This window comes from Saccopteryx bilineata, chromosome 1 (assembly GCF_036850765.1).
Source record: "Saccopteryx bilineata isolate mSacBil1 chromosome 1, mSacBil1_pri_phased_curated, whole genome shotgun sequence".
In the NCBI taxonomy this organism is placed as follows: domain Eukaryota; kingdom Metazoa; phylum Chordata; class Mammalia; order Chiroptera; family Emballonuridae; genus Saccopteryx; species Saccopteryx bilineata.
The window spans coordinates 12,879,575-12,901,097 of NC_089490.1; the positions used below are offsets into that span (position 1 = coordinate 12,879,575).

Below are 21,523 nucleotides of genomic sequence, written 5' to 3' on the forward strand. Positions count from 1 at the left end.
TCGGTTCCTGGAGCCAGAGTGGGATATAACGGGGAGGATTCTGGGGAACCTGAGCGCGGTTTGCCCTGTTCAGGTTTCAGTTTCTAGGTGCCAGGCCGAAAGTGGGGGTGAGCACCCAGGGGACGGGAGAGGCTGCGTGCAGACAGAAAGAGAGCTGAGAGGTTCTGTCTGGAAGAAACTGGGTCCTTGGCTCATAATCTAAGCCTCCTAAACCTTTTTAAAATTGAGATACAATATTACATTAGTTTTTGGTATACAACATAATGATTTGACATATGTATACATTTTGAAACGATCACCTAAACCTTTTTTTTTTAAAGGTAATAATAAGCATTTTCTAAAGGGAGAGGGTAGTAGAATCCAGAAGTAACCATGGCTGATTTATTTACTGCGCACTTAACAAATACCAGGTATATAATGTATGTTAGTTAGCTCTTTTAATCCCAGCAGCCCCGTGAGGCTGGTTGAACAGTTTGCCTAAAGACACAGTATTAATAAGTGAGAGAGCCGGAGTTTGAGCTCAGATTGAACTCTAAAGCCTGTGCTCTTAACCACCGAGAGATAATAAGGAGTCGAAAACTTGATTCTTGAAGGATGGATTTATGTATCTCTATTCTATCTGCAGCCTCTGGTTTTCTCTTCCTTGAAATATTTTAGCTGGTTAACTGAAACCCCATTAAATCAGTCTTAAACTTTAGAGACCAGAAGAATTCACCTTGAGTTTGTTAAAAATGCGGATTCCTTACCCACCTCCCCATCGTGATTCAGCATATGTGGGCGGTGGCCCAGTAACTCGCATGTTAAAGTAAAAACATACCAGAGTGGTTCCCCCATGTGAGCAGAGGCACATGGTTTGATGCACGATGCCCTCCGTGCTGGCACGGTTAAGCATTATGCATACACTTGAAGCTTCCTGTGAACTCTGGCCTTGTCCCATGTGTAAGCACTTTCCTGAGTTTGTTATGCCAGGGCATTCTTACGTATCCCTTATTATTGTATAGTGTTGTTTTGTATGTTTATAAACTTCTAATTTTTATTTATTTATTTATTTTGTATTTCTCCGAAACTGGAAACGGGGAGAGACAGTCAGACAGACTCCTGCATGCGCCCGACCGAGATCCACCCGGCACGCCCACCAGGGGGCGAAGCTCTGCCCACCAGGGGGCGATGCTCTGCCCCTCCGGGGCGTCGCTTTATCGCCACCAGAGCCACTCTAGTGCCTGGGGCAGAAGCCAAGGAGCCATCCCCAGCGCCCGGGCCATCTTTTGCTCCAATGGAGCCTCGCTGCGGGAGGGGAAGAGAGAGACAGAGAGGAAGGAGAGGGGGAGGGGTGGAGAAGCAGATGGGCGCTTCTCCTGTGTGCCCTGGCCGGGAATCGAACCCGGGACTTCTGCACGCCAGGCCGACGCTCTACCACTGAGCCAACCGGCTAGGGCTTCTAAATTTTTTTTTCTATCATTCAGAACATTGTTAAAGAGCCTTTGTACGTAGTATTTTAGGCATTTTAGAAAAATTAATTAAAGGGAAAGGTCTTATGTATCATAATCTATGGTTCAAGGAAAACAAACACTAAAAACACAGCTTAATAAAAGAAAAGGCTATGTGTGAAAAGTCAAGTTGGTAAACAATATATAAATCTAAAGCCAACTGTTAGCCTCTGATCAGCGTAAGGTCTAAGTATAATTACGATGGAGGACAAAATACAACTAATTATTTGTAGAAAATAGTGATTGTGAGAGGCAGGAACAGAAAGAATTATAGGGATGAGACTCATCTAGACAGTTTGTCATACGGGACAGAGGGTAATGCCGTGAGGAACTGGCCTTAAATTGATTCGCCAAAGGAGGAGAGAGAGGGGAGCTGGGAGTAGTTAGCCAGCAGTGTGGTTGGTCACCTAAGCGGTTTGTGGGCCCAGCACCCAGTCATAAACGTTTTGATCAGGAGGGAAGGCTAATACTAAGCCCAACTTTGAAGGGTTTGACTTCTAATTGCACAGGGAGAATTAGAGAACACCCTAAGATCCTAATTGTTTAATGTGTGCTACTGCCACAGTGAGAAGTCTTGAGTTGGGCCTTGGATGGCAGATTGTGACGAGAGTGCCCCAGGAGAGGAGTGGGTGGGGGGGCACATGAGCAGGGACCAGACGGTGGGTGTGGAGTAGTGAGGAGGCTGGCCTGCCTGCACTGTTTATGTCCAGGCCACGTGACCTAGCTTCCTGCTGTCCGGAGTCTGCTGATTGCACGCGGACAGTGCCGTTCAGCGGTTTTCTCCTTTCCTGTATCTCCTGCAGATTAGATTAGCCGCTGGACCCAGTAGCTCCATGAGATTCAGGTTCCTTCCCTTTGGCAAGACGAGAGGTGGTGGCTGTGTGTTCTTTTATCGCATCAAAGGTCTGTGTAAGGGTCAGGGCTTCCTTTTACCCTTCTCAACAAGCTCATAAGTATCCTCTTACTGTTTCATAGTCTGACCTCAGAGCGCCCCTTCTTCTCTCGTTTCGAGTGCTTTGTGAGACGCCCTGGCCCGTGCCCCCACCCCGGCTCCCCACGCTGCAGTTTGGACTCTTCGTTTCTGTTAGCCCGTCTTCGTTTGGACCCCTCCCCCAGCAGATTCCTCTCAGTGTGGGGGCCCTGTCCTGGCAAGAAGCCCTGGTCAGTTATGTGAGATTGTGGGGCTAGGCTGCTCCAGCTCCTTTGGGCCTCCCTGGGGGCCCTCTGCAGAGGACAGACCCCCCTCCGCTTTCAGTTGCTACTCTCAAATAGGTCACACTGTTGTTCATTTGCACTTGGCTGTCTGGGGGTTTCAGTTCTCCGGTGGGCAGACGCCTGGCTTCCCTCTCTGTTCTGCACAGCCGCTCTCATTTCTCATGCTGTTGATATTTTCCCTCCTGCTCGTACGGGGGGATGGTCTTTTTGTGTTGCTACCTGTTGCCCTGTTTTTATGTGGAGATTCAGAAATATCCAGAGGCTGCGTTGCCACTGCTACGGCCATACCTGCAGGATCCCCATGGGAGGTTCTTGAGCAGAAAGGTGACACAATTCCAAGTAGAATGGTAGGTCACCCCTAACATCTGATGTGACATTGGGACAGTGTGGTCATTAGATGTCTGCTCTCTAATGTTCTCTTTCCTCTAGATTCAGAAGTGTTACAGGCTGCAACGCCTGTTCCCAAGGAAATAGCTTCTTCCCACTCTTTTCAGGTTCACGAAGAACCTTTCCCCAGACAAGATCAATCTGAGCACCCTGAAAGGGGAGGGTCAGCTGACCAACCTGGAGCTGGACGAGGAGGTTCTGCAGAATGTGCTGGAGCTGCCCACCTGGTTAGCCATCACTCGGGTCTACTGCAACAGGGCCTCCATCCGGGTGAGGATCGGGGTCTGGGGGCTGCTGCGCCGTCTGGCCAGGGCCTGCCTGCCGTTCCTGACTCTGCTCTTCTCTTTCAGATCCAGTGGACGAAGCTGAAGACGCACCCGATTTGCTTGGTAACGGCCTGGCTTGACTGCAAGTCACCAGATGGGGATGGCCGGGTTGGGTTTTGAGAGGCCTGGGAGCAGAGGGGAGGAGGCCTGATGGGCCGTCCCTTTGGGAGCCGTGGTGCTTGGTCCTGTGAGCGTCTCTGACACGGAGCGCCTGCTGGCTGGGCTCACTGTGGACCTGCCGCGCAGTCCAGGCAGCAGCACCGGGATGCAGGACCCGGGAATCCTTAGTTGATTTTGTTCCGCATGTTGCTGCCCAGGTTCTACCTTTAGATTTCTCTGTTTTTCCTTAGAATGTTGAGAGAGAACAAACTAGAAGTTTAGTTCATGTGGATTGTTGGGTGATTATCAAATGGCAGCTCTTCAGGAGCTGATCAGTGCGTATCCTTGTCCCAAAGACTGGGCTCCTGAGGAGTGGTCATATCAGTATAGCTTGGATTTATGGTTTAGCTTCCTGCTGTGAGCTAATTCCGTGCTTGTCAGGCTGCTAAGCGTGGTGCTAGTGGGACAGAAGGGGAAGGAAGAGACCTCTCTCCGTGTTTCAGTTCCTTCCTTCATTCAGCAGGGACTGACTGTGCCCGCTGTGAGCACAGCACTTGGCTTGCGCTGGAGCACAGGGCTGGATGGCACCGTGTGTGCTGGGTGGGTGTGTGCGCCGGCGCTCAGCTCCTGCTGGCTTTGTTTCAGTGTCTGGATAAGGTGGAGGTGGAGATGAAGACATGTGAGGAGCCTCGGCCCCCCAACGGACAGTCCCCCATTGCCCTGGCGGCAGGACAGAGGTCAGTGGGAAACGTTACCGGTCCAGATCTCCTTTTAGTTAAAAATGGAAACTTTTTATTATGGAAAATTTCAAACATACCCTAAAGTAGAGAGAACAGTGTAATGAATCCCCATGGACCCAAGATTTAACTTCAACAATTATTAACATTTGGCCGTTTTTCCTGCCATTCTCCTGCCTTTTTGCACGGTGTGGGTGTGCTTGTGCTGTAGTATTTGAAAGCAAATCCTAGACAAAATGTAATTCCGCCCATAAATACTGCATCATGTATCTTTACCAGACCAGGACTGGGAGGAAAGAAGGAAAAAGAACTCACAGTAATATTATCACAATTAATAGAATGAACAGGAACTACTTAATATTATCTGCATGTATATATTTCATATTCAATTTTCTGGACTTGTCTCCAGAGGCGGATTAAGGTCGGTTGAGGCCCCGGATGCAGAAGAAAATATTGAGCCCCTTAAAAAAAAGAGAGAGACAGGGAAAATAAAAGTACATGTTAACCATATATATACACACACATATATATATATATGTGTGTGTATATACATATATATATATTTTGTATTTTTCTGAAGTTGGAAACGGGGGAGGCAGTCAGACAGACTCCTGTATGCGCCCAACCGGGATCCACCGGGCATGCTCACCAGGGGGCGATGCTCTGCCCATCTGGGGTGTTGCTCTATTGCAACCAGAGCCATTCTAGCGCCTGAGGCAAAGGCCATAGAGCCATCCCCAACGCCCAGGCCAACTTTGCTCCAATGGAGCCTTGGCTGCGGGAGGGGAAGAGAGAGACAGAGAGGAAGGAGAGGGGGAAGGGTGAAGAAGCAGATGGGCGCTTCTCCTGTGTGCCCTGGCCAGGAATCGAACCTGGGACTCCTGCACACCAGGCCGATGCTCTACCACTGAGCCAACTGACCAAGGCCCATAATTTTAAATAAATAAAAGATATTATGTACTACTAATGTTAAAATTGCACATATGAAATCAACCTTGGTGTCATTAGAAAAAAAGTGTAAAGTTGGGGTTTTGTGGGGCCCTTCAGAAGTCAGGACCCAGGGCGTGTGCCCGGTGCGCCCGCCATTAAATCTGCCTCTGCTTGTCTCCAAAATGTTTTTTACAATACAGTGTGGATCAAAGAGCTCGTACGTTATATTTGATTGACATGAATTTTAAAGCCTTTAATTCTAAATGCCCCCCCGCCTTTTTTTTTTTTTAACAGAGACAGAGAGAGAGTCAGAGAGAGGGATAGATAGGGATAGACAGACAGGAACGGAGAGAGATGAGAAGCATCAATCATTAGTTTTTCATTGTACGTTGCAACACCTTAGTTGTTCATTGATTGCTTTCTCATATGTGCCTTGACCAGGGGCCTTAAGCAGACCGAGTAACCCCTTGCTCGAGCCAGCGATCTTGGGCTCAAGCTGGTGAGCTTTGCTCAAACCAGATGAGCCTGTGCCCAAGCTGGCGATGACCTCAGGGTCTCGAACCTGGGTCCTTCTGCATCCCAGTCTGACGCTCTATCCACTGTGCGACCGCCTGGTCAGGCTGCTTTTTTTTTTTTTTTTTTTTTTAATTTTTTTTTTTGTATTTTTCTGAAGCTGGAAACGGGGAGAGACAGTCAGACAGACTCCCGCATACACTCGACTGGGATCCACCCGGCACGCCCACCAGGGGGCGACTCTCTGCCCACCAGGGGGTGATGCTCTGCCCCTCCGGGGCGTCGCCCTGCAGTGACCAGAGCCACTCTTGCGCCTGGGTTAGAGGCCAAGGAGCCATCCCCAGCACCCAGGCCATCTTTGCTCCAATGGAGCCTTGGCTGCGGGAGGGGAAGAGAGAGACAGAGAGGAAGGAGGGGGAGGTGGAGAAGCAAATGGGTGCCTCTCCTGTGTGCCCTGGCCGGGAATCGAACCCGGGTTCCCCGCACGCCAGGCCGATGCTCTACCGCTGAGCCAACCGGCCAGGGCCAGGCCGCTTTTTAATATACCATTTTTCTTTGTAGAAACTGGATTCTTTTTTATAAAGAATTTCCCACATTTTATATTTTTTGTCTTGATTGTGTTCTCAGTGCCACTTAAAATGTTTCTCATTTATCTGGTAGTTAGATTTAAAGGCTTAATTTGATGGGTTTTTTTTTTGTTTTTTTTTTGGTAAGACTGTTTCAGAAATAGTCCTGTGTATTTCCTATTGTAACATATCCAGAGGCACATCATGTTCCTTTGGTTAAGATTAATTAGTGGATTGCTATGATGTCGGCCTGCTTCATCCATTATGATGAGATCCTCGTGGTTTAAGGAGCATTGATGATAGCTGTCTATATATTTTTTTCATTGTGGGATGCAAAATAGGGATTTTATAATTATTTTCTTTGTATTGCATTTATTAGCTGTGATTGTCTATAAAGAATTTTCTTTCTCCAACTATTTGATGACCCTGAAATACAGTTTGTACAGAAATGTCGGGATAAATGCTGGGTTCTGTACCTATATCAAATCTAAGAATCCTGTACACTTAAAACTAGTACGATGTTATGTGTAACTTAAAGCTCTATAGAAAAAGAATTATGAGACACCGTAATAATCTCTAAAGAGACTTTTTGGGGGTAGGGAGGGGAAGGAAGAGATTCATCATTTCTGAATCCATGGATTTTTTTTTTATAGTGTAATTATCATATAATGGACATAGCATAGACTGCACGTATTTAAAGTGTACAACTTGATAAGTTTTGGCATCGCATCATAAAACCATCGACACAGTCACAGTAATAGACACGTCACCACCCCACACACGTTTGTTCTCCTTTGTCCCCTCCTTTTCCTCTCCCACCCTGTTCCCTGTTCCGATCCCCAAACATTGATTGCCTTTCTGTCACTATAGAGTAGTTTTCATTTTCTGTAATTTTATCTAAATGAGATCATATAGTATGTACACTGTTTTGTTTTGTTTTTTCGGTCTAGATTCTTTTATTCAGCATAGTCATTTTGAGATTCATCCATGTTGCTGAGTGTATCAATAGTTAATTCCTGTTATTGCTGAGTTATAATTTCCATTGTGCGGATATACCACAACTTGTTATTCATTCACTTGTTGATGGACATTTTATTTTCAGTTTTTGGCTGCTATGAATAATTCTGCTGTGAACATTGATATACAAGTTTTTGTGTGCTTATATGCTTTTATTTCTAATATCTATAATAGGAATGAAATGGTTGGGCAGTATGGTAGGTAAGGATTTAACTTTAAAAAACTAGAATAGTTTACTATATTACATCCTTTTTACATGCTTTCACAGTCTACATTTTTATATCCTACACTTATTACTTTTAAAATATATTTGTTGTTTGTCATACTTTATTGACATACAGTAAAAGTGTGTCATTATTTTTTGGTGTTCAGACATCCCCATCATTGGCCAGTGAGAACCTTTCAGATTTACTGCCTGTGTCCTTTGGACAAGATCCCAGCAATAATCTTCCCGCTTTTAGACAGAACAAGATGTTTCAGCTTCTTTATACATCCTTACCTCAGACATTAGAAATTTCTTCAAGGAAGCCTGACTCCATTTACTGGGAAGTGTTATTTAGAGTCTGAAGTCTGGGCAGAATGATATTCATTGCGTTGTCGTGGCTTTAGAACCTTTTCAGTGTCAAGTTCTTGGGAAAGGAATGTTTAACAAAGACAATATCCTGTTATTCCTCAATTCAAATAAAAAAGAAATTTTTTTTTGTTTTTATTTTTGTTTTTTTTTGTGACAGAGAGAGAGTCAGAGAGAGGGACAGATAGGGACAAGCATACAGGATACAGGAAGGTAGAGAGATGAGAAGCATTAATTCTTTGTTGTGGCTCCTTAGTTGTTCATTGATTGCTTCTCATATGTGCCTTGACAGGGCGGGGGCTGGCTACAGCAGAACAAGTGACCCCTTGCTCAAGCCAGTGACTTTGGGCTCAAGCCAGTGATCATGGGGTCATGTCTATGATCCCATGCTTAAGCCAGTGACCCTGCGCTCAAGCCAGATGAGCCCGAGTTCAAGCTGGCGACCCCGAGGTTTTGAACCTGGGTCCTTTGCGTCCCAGTCCGACGCTCTATCCACTGCGCCACCACCTGGTCAGGCTATTTATTTTTTTTATTTGAGAGAGAGACAGAGCGAGAGAGGGAGAGAAACAGGTACAGGCAGACAGGAAGAGAGAGAAATGAGAAGCATCAACTTGTAGTTGCAGCACTTCAGTTGTTCATTGATTGCTTTCTGATATGCGCCTTGACTGCAGGGCTCCAGCTGAGCCAGAGACCCTTTGCTCAAGCCAATGACCTTGGGCTCAAGCCTGCGACCTTGGGCTTCAAGCTGGCGATCCTGTGCTCAAGCTGGTGAGCCCACACTCAAGCCGGTGACCTCAGGTTTTCAAACCTGGGTCCTGGGGTCCCTCGTTCATGTGTTAATCAACTGTTTATGTTACTGCTAAGGATTCTAGTCAAGGGGAGGCTCTGAGTTAAGTTTTGCAGGGGGCCAAGTTGAAAGTTACCTGTGGATTTTCATCTGCAGGGGGAGTCAGTGTCCCTAAGCCTGCATTGTTCAAGGGTCTGCCGTTTATATTTGTTTGTGTTAGTTTGTAATTTCCAGACCTCCTTTTCATCTATGGTAATGAGAATTGATTTCACCTACGGGTCAAGAATGTCTTTGTTTTCCACCTCCAGAAGTACTTTGAGGTGCCCTTCCTGCCTCCCCTTGTCTTTCCTGGCCTCTCACTGTGGCAGGGCGCTCTGGTCTTTGGGATATACCTGGTAGGGCAGAGGCGGGACTCCTGACTGGATTTCACACTGTTATGCCTCTCCTCTACTTAGCTGTGTTTCTTTCCTCCTTCCACTACCTTTGTAGAGTACGCTCTGTGTTTGAGGGTTTTATAGAAACCTAGTGTTCTTTATCTGTAGTTATACTTCCTCTCACAGAAAATACTCAAATGTTTATTTCATATAGTTTGCGGACTATAAAAAAAGATTTTTCAATTTATTCTTTGTAAAAGGAGGGAGACTGTTTCCAGATAAACTCTTTTTCTTTTTTCTTTTTTTTTCTATTCAGTGAGAGGAGGGGAGGCAGAGATAGATTCCCGCATGAGCCCTGACCAAGATCCACCCGGCATGCCCACTAGGGAGTGATGCTCTGCCCATCTGAGGTGTTGCTCTGTCATTCAGCACCCGAGCTCTTCTTGGTGCCTGAAGTGGAGGCCTTGGAGCCAACCTCAGCACCTGGGGCCAACTTGCTCCAATCGAGTCATGGCTGTAGGAGGGGAAGAGAGAGAGAGAGAGAGAGAAAGAGAAAGGCTGCAGGAGGGGAAGAGAGAGAGAGAAAGAATGGGGAGGCATGGAGAAGCAGGTGGGCACTTCTGCTGGGTACCCTGACTGGGAATCGAACCTGGGACATCCACATGCTGGGGCCAATGCTCTACTACTTCTTTTATTCCATTCTTTTTTTTTAAATTTCCATTAAGAAGAGTACTATATCGCCTGACCAGGTGGTGGCGCGGTGGATAGAGCATCGAATTGGGATGCGGAAGACCCAGGTTCAAGACCCCAAGGTTGCCAGCTTGAGCGCGGGCTCATCTGGTTTGAGCAAAAGCTCACCAGCTTGAGCCCAAGGTCGCTGACTTGAGCAAGGGGTTACTTCGTCTTCTGAAGGCCCACGGTCAAGGCACATATGAGAAAGCAATCAATGAACAACTAAGGTGTTGCAATGCGCAAGGAAAAACTAATGATTGATGCTTCTCATCTCTTCGTCTCGTTCCTGTCTATCCCTCTCTCTGACTCTCTCTGTCTCTGTAAAAAAAGAAGAGTATTATATCATCATAAAATTTTATTAGAAATTTAAAAACTACAAGAAAGTAGAGGCCCTGGCCGGTTGGCTTAGCGGTAGAGCGTCGACCTAGCGTGCGGAGGACCCGGGTTCGATTCCCGGCCAGGGCACACAGGAGAAGCGCCCATTTGCTTCTCCACCCCTCCGCCGCACTTTCCTCTCTGTCTCTCTCTTCCCCTCCCGCAGCCAAGGCTCCATTGGAGCAAAGATGGCTCAGGCGCTGGGGATGGCTCTGTGGCCTCTGCCTCAGGCGCTAGAGTGGCTCTGGTCGCAACATGGCGACGCCCCGGAGGGGCAGAGCATCGCCCCCTGGTGGGCAGAGCCTCGCCCCTGGTGGGCGTGCCGGGTGGATCCCGGTCGGGCGCATGCGGGAGTCTGTCTGACTGTCTCTCCCTGTTTCCAGCTTCAGAAAAATGAAAAAAAAAAAAAAAAAAAAAAAAAAGAAGAAACAGGAGGAGAGAAATTAAGAAAAAAATTATCCATAGTTCTAGCACCCAGAGATGATGAGAATAGTCTTGTGTGTGGAAAGGTGGAACAGACTGACAGCTGTCAGAGGGGGTGAGTTGGGGCACTGGATGACAAAGGGTGAAGGAATTAAGCAAAAGAACACAACTCCAAACATATATATACATAATACATAGACGCAGACAGTGTGTTGACAGCCACAGGGAAGTTGGGGGTTGAGGGTTAGGTGGAGGTGGGCAGAGGGGGGTGGAAAATGGGGACAAGAGACTTTTGCTTGGCGCGATGGGCCGTGATGCTGTGTGCAGATGGTACTGCGTTGAGCTGAACACCTGAAACCTGTCCCTCAGTAAATTCAGCAGAAAGGTGGTCTTATCTGACGTCCTCCAGTAGTGTGTGTGGTTGTGCGTGGGTCTGAGCGTGACCTGCTTCACCTGTTACAGCGAGTATGGCTTTGCCGAGAAGGTGGTGGAGGGCATGTTCATCGTCGTCAACTCCATCACCATCAAGATCCACTCCAAGGCCTTCCACGCCTCTTTTGAATTGTGGCAGCTCCAGGGCTACAGTGTCAACCCCAACTGGCAGCAGAGTGACCTCCGCCTCACCCGCATCACCGACCCCCACCGAGGAGAGGTGACGGCCCTAGCATCGCCAGAGGGGAGCACGGGGAGGGGGGACTCAGCGGGGGACTGGCCCTTACAGGACATTGTCCCTGCATTGGGGGTTTCCTCAAGTGAGCCGCTCTTGCTGGGAAGGCAGGAGCCCTCTGTCCAGTGGTACCGCTGTCCCTCCCCTCAGTTACGGATCCCTGACCCGCTGCCTTTGGCTGGTGGACTCCCAGCCGAGAACGGTGGGAGCCTCTGTTCTGCCAGGCCTTTCCCTTTGGACTTGCTGCCTTTCGGTTAATTTCACCCATAGAATTAAGGGATCTTACTCTCTCTCCTTCCAGGTTTTAACATTTAAGGAAATAACTTGGCAAACACTTCGGATTGAGGCAGATGCTACAGAGAGTGGTGATCAGGACCCAGTCACCACCCCGCTACGGCTTATCACCAACCAAGGCAGGATCCAGATCGCCCTCAAGAGAAGAGTGAGTGTGTCCTCTGTCCTCGTGAAAATGTCCGTCTTCCATTCTAGACAGCCTGGGGGGGGCGTGTACCCTCTTTTCTGGATGCTGTTGGCCTCTGGAATGACAGTTGGGAGGACTTGCAATTCATTGTCACACAGTATCTACTAGTAAGAGGACATTCCACCTCCCTGCCATCTTAATATTGGAAACCACAATTTTTACCCGTATATGGGGACACTGATGTTGGTACTGGGCAGTTGTCTGCTGTTGCTTTAGTCGTTCTAAGAAACGGACTCTCTGAAGTGCTTGGTACTTTCATGTGCGGGGTATTGAAAAGCCATCTCTGAAACTGATTGGAATCCGTTCTGTGTGGCCCCATTCAGACCAAAGATTGCAACGTGGTAGCCTCCAAGCTGATGTTCCTGTTGGATGACCTGCTCTGGGTGCTAACTGACTCGCAGCTCAAGGCCATGATGAAGTATGCGGAGTCGCTGAGCGAGGCTATGGAGAAGTCGGCCCAGCAGCGGAAGAGCCTGGCCCCCGAGCCTGTGCAGGTGAGAGGCCAAGCAGGTACCTGAGGGCTGGGGCAGTGGCAGGCCAGGCCTCATTCCCACTGACCTAGCTGGGGTCTCGACTTTGTTTGGCTTATTTAGAGGAATTTGTCACTCGCTTGTCAATGTGCATAGGCTTTGCCCTGGCCTCTGATACATTCATTTATTCTGTCCATGGGGCGCTCGGGTGTGGTAGTATACAGTGCTCGCCACTGGAGAGGAAAAACAGAATGAGCCTCTTGCTCCTGTCCTTGGAGCTCTCACTGTTTTGAAACATGGACCGTCACCAAGTTATTGCACTAGGACGGGGTTTGTGCCATAGCAGAGATGAACATATGTGATGATAGCCCAAAGACAGGGCGCCTGCCCCCCTGGCCAGAGGGCAGTCAGGGATGGCTTCCTGGAGGTGGGGGGTAAGAGCTGACAGGCCAGTTCAGACCTCAGCCAGTACTCTGACAGTTACGAGACTGATAATAATTAGGCTTTTTGGAATTTGGGTAGTTTAGGTGGGACAGACCTGATTTACCAGGTGAACAGTTAGGAGAGAGAAGGGGCTTCTTGCTAAATTGTACTTTTTTGGGGGGCTGGACTAAAGCGTTAGCCCGCAGAGGAGTCTCTCAGGGTCTGGCACTCTTGTCTTTCTGTCCCGTGCAGACCACCCCGCCCGCTCCCAGTGCCCAGCAGTCCTGGGCCCAGGCGTTTGCTGGTGGCCAGGGCAGCAGCAACAGTAGCAGCCGCCTCAGCCAGTACTTTGAGAAATTTGACGTGAAGGAGTCCTCCTACCACCTCCTCATCTCCCGCCTGGACCTGCACATTTGTGACGACAGCCAGTCCCGGGAGCCAGGTACCCCCTGAGGCCTGAGCCTGGGCACAGCTTGGGGGGGCTCTTTGCGGTGACCCTGCTGAGGACTTCTGTTGGCTTTCCTTAGGCACCTGCATTCCGTGAGCCCCAGCCTTCCACGGCAGCCCTTGTCAGTGTGACAGGCTCTCGGCCCTTAGGGTGCGACAGAACCGTCCCGCGTCCCTGCTCAGGGGCGGATGCCAGGGCTCCCCAGGCCTCTCTGAGACCAGAACCCTCGGGGCACAGGCCCAGCAGTGCGTGCCTACCCTTTTCTCCGGCCACCCTTGGCCAGTGCTGACCACTGATGGAGGCATTAGGAAAGAAAATGAATTCTAGGAAACCTCAGAATTCTCAGATTTTTAAGTAATTGAAATATTATGTGTAAATGTGCTCTTCCCAAGCGGAGAGGTCATGCTGTCCTTGTCTTGCTCTTGCCTTCATTAGAGCAATTGATACTACATACACATAAATGTTTATTCAGAACAAAAATAATAATTGATTTATTTCCTCTCCATTGTGAACTTAGGGGAACCATTTTAACTGCTTGCTTAAACTCTGAGTATCTTCATTTGTGAACTTGAGTTAAATTTCATCTTGTTTACATCACGGGTTCTTGTCGGGCTCAGATGAGATATATACTGAATTTTGAAGACCTTAACTATAAGCAGATATCAAGTATTATTTTGATGCCTGTTTCTTCAATACTCTGTTTTCCCTCTACACTGTCCTCAGCCAGCCCGTTCTTGGTTTTACACGCTCTCATATGGCAGGTTTGTTCCTGGCTGCCTTATCCTCTCTGAAGATATGTTCGTCCTTTACTGACACCTGAACTAACTTTCCTTAGGGGGACCTACCTTTTCTTCCCGAGGTACCGAGCAGCGTGGTCTTTTCTGCTTGGCTATTCCTTGGTCTTGAGCTGACTGCACCCCTCTCTACTCCCCCTCAGAATGCCGACAGGGACAGCATAAAGATTGCTTTTACCACCACAGGAAATAAATTGCTCACTCTTTCACTGCCCATTCATTTTGAAGGTTCTTTGTTGAAATGATTATTTCGTTGTTCCTTCCAAGTGTTACTCTAAAGGTTTTGGGTTGTTTTGTTTTGTTTTGTTTTGTGTTCTTAATTAAGTGAGAGGCAGGGAGGCAAAGACAAACTCCCACATGTGCCCCAACCAGGATCCACCTGGCAAGCCCACTAGGGGGCAATGTTCTGCCCGTCTTGAGCATTGCTCTGTTGCTCAGCAACCAAGCTCTTAGTGCGGAGGCCATGGAGCCATCCTCAGCACCTGGAGCCAACTTCCTTGATCAAGTCTAGCCATGGCTGCGGGAGTGGGAGAGAGTGAGAGAGAGAGAAGGGGGAGGGGTGTAGAAGTAGACAGTCACTTCTCCTGTGTGCCCTGACCAGGAATTGAACCTGAGACTTCCAAACGCCAGGCCAACATTCTACCATTGAGCCGGCTGGCCAGAGCTTATTTTGTTTTTAATCCTTTCAGAAGTCTTTATTAAGGGTATACATTGTGAGTTTCATCCTCTCACTTGATGAAGACTATACCTTGAGCACTGTTCTTTCCATGTGCCGGGGCCCTGTAATCCACACCATGCTGTGAATGACTGTGGCCTTCCCTGCAGCCCCCATTGATTTATTAAACTAATCTACTTGGTGGAATTTATGGAAGTTTCAGATGAGATATTTTTAGTTGGGGGATAACTCCCAGCCTTCTATGCCCAGATGTGGTATATGATACTAAAGGAGCAAGAAAAGGAAGAATTCTTGTGACTTTGGCTCTTCTCCTTGGATTTAGGGAGAAGGGGAAGGGAGACCTATGTGGTCAGAAAGGGTTTTAAGATTCTCTCGAGTTGTTCTATCTATGTGACCATTGGACACTTGAAATGTTGACTGTCCCAATTTGAGATGTGCTGCAAGTGTAATGTACAATGGGATTTTGAAAATATAGTACAAAAATACAGTGTAGAACACCTTGATAATTATTTTCATATTCATTACATATTGAAATGATAGTATTTTGGGTGTATTGATTTATATAGTATGTATTATTAAAATTAATTTCACGTTTTAAAAAACTTTTTCATGTGGCTATTAGAGATTCTCCTTTTTTTGAGAGGAGGGCAGATAGTGAGACAGACTCCCACATGCACCCCAACCAGGATCCACTGGGCAACCCCTGTCTGGGGCTCATGCTCAAATCAACCAAGCCCTCCTCAGCATCTGGGGCCGGTGCTTAAACCAATCAAGCCACTGGCTGTGGGAGAGGAAGAGAGAGAGAAGGGGGGGAGTGGGAGTGGGTGAGAAGCAGATGGTCGCTTCTCCTGTGTGCTCTGACTGGGAATCGAACCCGGGAGTTCATATACCGGGCCGATGCTCTATCCACTGAGCCACCAGCCAGGGCCTACTAGAAAATGTAAACTTAGTTGTGGTTCAATTATATTTCTATTGGACAGTACTGCTTTATTTATTTATTTATATTTAGTGAGAGGATGGGGAGGCAGAGACACACTCCCGCATGTGCCCTGACTGGGATCCACCTGGCAAGCCCACTAGGGGGTGATGCTTTGCCCATCTGGGGCTCTTGCTCCATTGCAACTGGAGCCATTTTTTTAGCACCTGAGGTGGAGGCCATGGAGCTATCTTCAATGCGTGGGGCCAACTAGCTCTAATCGAGCCATGGCTGCAGGAGGAGAGGGAGGGAGGGAGGGAGGGAGAGAGAGAGAGAGAGAGAGAGAGAAAGAGAAAAGTGAGAGGGAGAGGCGTAGAGGAGCAGATGGGCACTTCTTCTGTGTGCCCTGGCCTGGAATCAGACCTGGGACATACACATGCTGGGCTAATGCTCTACCACTGAGTCAACCAGCCAGTGCCTGACAGTATTGCTTTATAACTCTGTCCACTATGGTAGCCACTCACTACATGTGGTTATTTAAGTTAAAATGAAGCAAAATTAAATGAGTTTCTCATATGCACCAGCGTTTCAAGTACTCAGTGTAATCTCTAGACCGGAGAAGATGTCCATCGTCACAGGAAGTTCTATTGGATAGTGCTGTGGTAGAGACTCCTTGAAGGCTCCATTTCCCTTCCTTTCTACTAAGGGACCCTGTAGCCTGGGTGTTGGGGCCCCTAACTAATGTGATCACCTATGAGAGGTGGAATTATGGGAGATTGGGTAGGATGTTGGGGACAGCTTGGCTTGAGTTAGGGCAGCACTGTCTTTTATTTATTTATGTATTTATTTATTTATTTTTGTATTTTTCTGAAGCTGGAAACGGGGAGAGACAGACTCCCGCATGCACCCGACTGGGATCCACCCGGCACGCCCACCAGGGGGCGACGCTCTGCCCACCAGGGGCCGTTGCTCTGTCCCTCCAGGGCGTCGCTCTGCTGCGACCAGAGCCACTCTAGCGCCTGGGGCAGTGGCCAAGGAGCCATCCCCAGCGCCCGGGCCATCTTTGCTCCAATGGAGCCTTGGCTGCGGGAGGGGAAGAGAGAGACAGAGAGGAAGGAGAGGGGGAGGGGTGGAGAAGCAGATGGGTGCCTCTCCTGTGTGCTCTGGCCGGGAATCGAACCCGGGACTTCTGCACGCCAGGCCAACGCTCTACCACTGAGCCAACCGGCCAGGGCCAGCACTGTCTTTTAAAATCAAACTGGATCATTGGCATTGGTCTTGGCAATGGTTCTTTTTCTTTCCTTTTTTTTTGTTTGACACCAAAAGCAAAGGCAGCAAAAGCAAAAAGAAAACAAGTGGGACTACATCAAACTATCAAGTTTCTGTGCAGCACGGGAAACCGCCAGCAGGATGGAAGAGGAGCCTGCAGAACGAGAGAAAATACTTATGTCATAAATCTGATAAGGGGTAACATCCAAAACATAACACAACTCCATAGCAACAAAATAAAGAGATAAATAATCCAATTAATAAGGGCAGAGGATTTGAATAGACATTTTTCCAAAGAAGACATGCAGATGGCCAACGGGTACATAAAAAGCTGTTCAACATTACTGTTTGTCAGGGAAGTGTAAACCAAATCCATAATAAGGCATTACTTCACACCTGTTAAATGGCTGTTAAAGAAGGTAGTGTTGGCGAGGATGTGGAGATAAGGGAGCCCTTATGCACTATTGGTGGGAATGTAAATTGGTGCAACTACTATGGAAAACAGTGTGGAGGTTCCTCAAAAAATTAAAAATAGAACTACCATATGATCCAGCAATTCCACTTCTGGGTGTTTAGCCAAAGGGAATGAAAATGCCAACTTGCCTGACCAGGCCGTGGCACGGTGGATAGAGCATTGGACTGGGACACGAACGACCCAGGTTCAAAATTCCCAGATTGCTGGCTTGAGCGCGGGCTCATCTGATTTGAGCAGAGCTCACCAGTTTGGACCCAAGGTCGCTGGCTCAAGCAAGGGGTCACTCGCTCTGCTGTAGCCCCCCTGGTCAAGGCACATATGAGAAAGCAATCAATGAACAACTAAGGTGTCACAACGAGAATTGATACTTCTCATCTCTCTTCCTTCCTGTCTGTCTGTCCTACCTCTCCCTTTCTCTGTCTCTGTCTATCACACACACAAAAAAAGAAAATACCAACTTAAAAAGATATCTGAACCTCCATGTTTATTGCAGTACTCTATGTAATAGCCAAGACATGGAAGCAGCCTAAATGTCTGTCGATGAATGAATGGTTAAAGAGACACTCACACACACACACACACAGATAGATACAGGTTTGGGCAAAGGTAGTTTACAGTTGTGAGCACGCGAAATAGGGTTTATTCTTGTATTATTTAATATTTTGTTATTTCTCATAAAAACAACTGTAAACCTACTGTTGCCCAACCTATACATACAATGGAATGTTATTCAACCATAAAAACGAAGAAAATTCTGCCATTTGCAACAGCATGGCTGGACCTTAAGGGCATTGTGCTAAGTAAACACAAGGACTGTATGATTTCACCTACCTTTATATATTTATTTTTGTGTGATCTCACTTATATGTGGAATCCAAAATAAAAAATGAGCTTATAGATATTGAGCACAGATTAGTGGTTTCCAGAAGGAGGAAGGTGAAATGTATGAAGAGAGCCCAAAGGTACAAGCTTGTTATAAAATCAACAGGTGGTGGAGATACAATGTGCAGCATGTTAATAATACTATATTGTTTGTCTGAAGGTTGCTAAGAGAGTAGACCTTAAAAGTTCTCCTAACAAGAAAAACTTTCTAACTGCAGTAATGGATGCTAACTAGAGTTACTGTGCTGATCATTTCACAGTATATACAAATGATTGTCTAGTATCAGAGCTCTCGCTCCGAGGCCAGGATACGAAAGGAAGGAACGTGGCTCCTGTTTTGGGGGAATCTAGCTCCCGTCTCCCCGGTGTCACGCTGAGGTGTACTACAAGTATTTGTTAGGTTTGGGGGAATCAGTCAGTTAGGGTTGTAGAGTGTGTCTGTGGGCGCCCTGGGATTGGAGTTCCCGAGTCCTGAGTGTCGCGGTTTCTCTGCTTTTCTGGAAATGTGGCAGTTGCTCACAGGCACAGCAGATGCACTCACTTTGACCTTTTAGAGCATGTTCATCTATTGTTCTTTGCAACCTGAAAGAGGAGGGACACAGTCTTGAAAGTCACCTGACACCATGGCCTTTCAGGTGCACTGTGTACCAGGTCTTCAGGAGAACTTTGAATGCTTCAAGAGGTGTTGGGGCTTCTTTGTTCCTTCTGTTGCCAGTCACCTTCTCTCTCTCCTAGGTGTATCTGCAAACAGACTGACGGGTGGTGCCATGCAGCTTACCTTCCGCAAGATGGCGTTTGACTATTACCCCTTCCACCGGGCAGGTATGAGAATGCTGAAGGGGGCGGTTCCAGCACGGCCCGGGAACTGCGAGCAGACTGCTGTGTGCACCCCTGAACCCCGCAGGAGGGCGAGGGGCAGCACATGAGGTTCTGGAAATAGCCCTTTTCAAGAGGGCAGTTTCTGGAAACTTTCAGGGTTTGTTACTGATAGTTCTCCACCAGTACTGAGAGGAAGTAGGGACGGAGGGCCGTGCCTGAGAGGTTGCTTTTGATTCTCCCCCTGCCTCTTATTCGCCCTGGTCTTAGGGCCAGTAGTCCACAAAGGAGGCAGCAGTCAGAGCTGGCTGAGAGGGACTTTAGGGGAAAGGCATACACGGAATCTGAAGACCTGGAGCGCTCTCGCTGGATGATGTTTCCACAGCCCAGAGAATTCTGGTTGGGGGCGGAGGGGTCAGGTTCTGAAGTGTGACTCTGCCAATGGAGAGGAAAAAATGGGACAATGGATCATGATCTTGGACTAAAATGTCTCTGCTTTTTTGTTGCATAGGTGAGAGCTGCAAACACTGGGTACGGCACTGTGAGGCCATGGAGACCCGAGGCCAGTGGGCCCAGAAACTGGTGGCGGAATTTCAGAGTAAATTGGAGAAGTGGCATGAGGAGACGGGTCTGAAACCGCCCTGGCACCTGGGGCTGGACTCGCCCTTCCGGAGGAAAGCGGGTGCGTTGTGAGAAGCCGGAGGAGTCCCGGGGCTTTCCTCTGGCCCCTTACCTGTGGCTGTGCCGTGGAGAAGGAGTGCTGACTAGCTCCTCACTGCACCCTTACCCCGGGAGAGTCCTTGCTCTGGGCTCTCTACAGAGTAAAGAAAGTGCCCCCGGACTAGCTCCTCACTGCACGCTTACCCCGGGAAGTCCTTGCTCAGGGCTCTCTCTACAGAGTAAAGAAAGTGCCCTCAGACTAGCTCCTCACTGCATGCTTACCCCGGGAGAGTCCTTGCTCTGGGCTCTCTCTACAGAGTAAAGAAAGTGCCCCCGGACTAGCTCCTCACTGCATGCTTACCCCGGGAGAGTCCTTGCTCAGGGCTCTCTCTACAGAGTAAAGAAAGTGCCCCCGGACTAGCTCCTCACTGCATGCTTATCCCGGGAGAGTCCTTGCTCTGGGCTCTCTCTACAGAGTAAAGAAAGTGCCCCCGGGATAGCTGCAGTGTTCGGAGGGCTTGTCGCCCCCCTGGGCAGTAGGCTGCTGCCTTGGTCTGAAGGACAACGCAGTTCTTGAGTTCCATCCAGAAGCTAGATGGGGTTAAGCTGTCTTTCCTACATATATATATATAACGTTCATGATCTTAGGATTGTTACTTCCCAATCCTAATGAGGTTTTTTACTTCCTAATTCTGTTAATGATGAGTGTTGATGTGTCTGATTCTCTTTTCCACCTTTTAATTTCTATTTAGATTCTCTCTCCAGTCCTCGAAAGAACCCCCTTGAGAGAAGTCCCTCTCAGGGCCGCCAGGCTGCCTTTTGGCCTCCGGCGTGGAATCGCTTACGTTCCAGCTGCATGGTGATCCGTGTCGATGACCTGGACATCCACCAGGTGAGGGGCCAGGACACAGGGCAGTGTGGTGGGAATGGGGTGGGCCATTTCATTGGGAAGGAGACAAGTGTGAACGAAGCTGTGGAATTTGGGGGGGTGTTTCCCTGACTTCCGGGGTGGAGCGACGCTTGTCTGTTTCCTTCTGAGCATAGCTGCTGAGAGAAGGGCGTGGGATTCCCCCAGTGTCCTCTGAACACCCTGCTACAAACCTTACAGACCTTCCATTGAACAAGTGAACTTGTGGATAGTGTGAGGTGTGAGAGTGCCTGGCGTACGTGTAAAACGTGTGCAGGCACTGCTCCCGGGACAGACTTCAGGACAGTGGAGGAGGTGCTGTTCTGGTGCAGCGTCGGTGCTAACAGCGATTCGTGGTCGCACAGGTGTCTACAGCCGGGCAGCCCGGTAAGAAGCCGTCCACGCTCCTTTCCTGCAGTCGGAAACTGCACAACCTGCCCACGCAGGTCTCTGCCATCCACATCGAGTTCACAGAGTACTATTTCCCAGATAACCAGGAGCTTCCAGGTGAGTGGAGCCCTCGTTCCCTGCTGCGCAGGCCTGCTCTCCCCCCTTTGTCAGGCTTGGGGCCACTGCCTGTACCCTACTTCCCCAGGTATAAGACACACCCATTTTTGAAAAATTTGGGGGTCTAAAATCTGGGTGCATCTTATATAGTGATTGTAGATTTTTTTACTTGCATTTCCCTCTTTTCCGTGCCTGTTTTTGTGTTCATTGTTTTTTGGTTTTTTGTTATTTTTGTGACAGACAGAGAGGGTCAGAGAGAGGGACAGATAGGGACAGACAGACAGGAAGGGAGAGATGAGAAGCATCAGTTCTTTGTTGCAGCTCCTTAGTTGTTCATTGATTGCTTTCTCATATGTGCCTTGACCGGGGCCTTCACGCAGACTGAGTAACCCCTTGCTCAAGCCAGCAATCTTGGGCTCAAGCTAGTGAGCCTTGCTCAAATCAGATGAGTCTGCACTCAAGCTGATGACCTCGGGGTCTTGAACCTGGGTCCTCTGTGTCCCAGTACGAAGCTCTTTTTTTTTTTTTTTAATTTTTTTAATTTATTCATTTTAGAGAGGAGAGAGAGAGAGGAGAGAGAGAGATGGGGGGGG

The 21,523-nt window shown here is 48.3% G+C and overlaps 1 protein-coding gene across 3 annotated transcripts in view; it reads left to right on the forward strand.

The window, feature by feature from the left end:
• The window catches only part of BLTP3A (bridge-like lipid transfer protein family member 3A), a 69,509-nt gene that overhangs the window by 25,953 nt on the left and 22,033 nt on the right, over nt 1-21,523 (forward strand). For all 3 annotated transcript variants that reach the window (XR_010731950.1, XM_066280734.1, XM_066280606.1), the window contains exons 2-12: nt 3,197-3,359; nt 3,440-3,478; nt 4,160-4,251; nt 11,002-11,191; nt 11,508-11,648; nt 12,011-12,181; nt 12,833-13,022; nt 18,776-18,862; nt 19,368-19,538; nt 20,269-20,408; nt 20,789-20,930. Coding sequence is in view for 2 of the 3 variants with exons in the window: in XM_066280734.1 (XP_066136831.1) it covers nt 3,197-3,359; nt 3,440-3,478; nt 4,160-4,251; nt 11,002-11,191; nt 11,508-11,648; nt 12,011-12,181; nt 12,833-13,022; nt 18,776-18,862; nt 19,368-19,538; nt 20,269-20,408; nt 20,789-20,930 (1,526 nt within the window). In the remaining variant the exon portion in view is untranslated. The remainder of the gene's footprint in view (nt 1-3,196; nt 3,360-3,439; nt 3,479-4,159; nt 4,252-11,001; nt 11,192-11,507; nt 11,649-12,010; nt 12,182-12,832; nt 13,023-18,775; nt 18,863-19,367; nt 19,539-20,268; nt 20,409-20,788; nt 20,931-21,523) is intronic.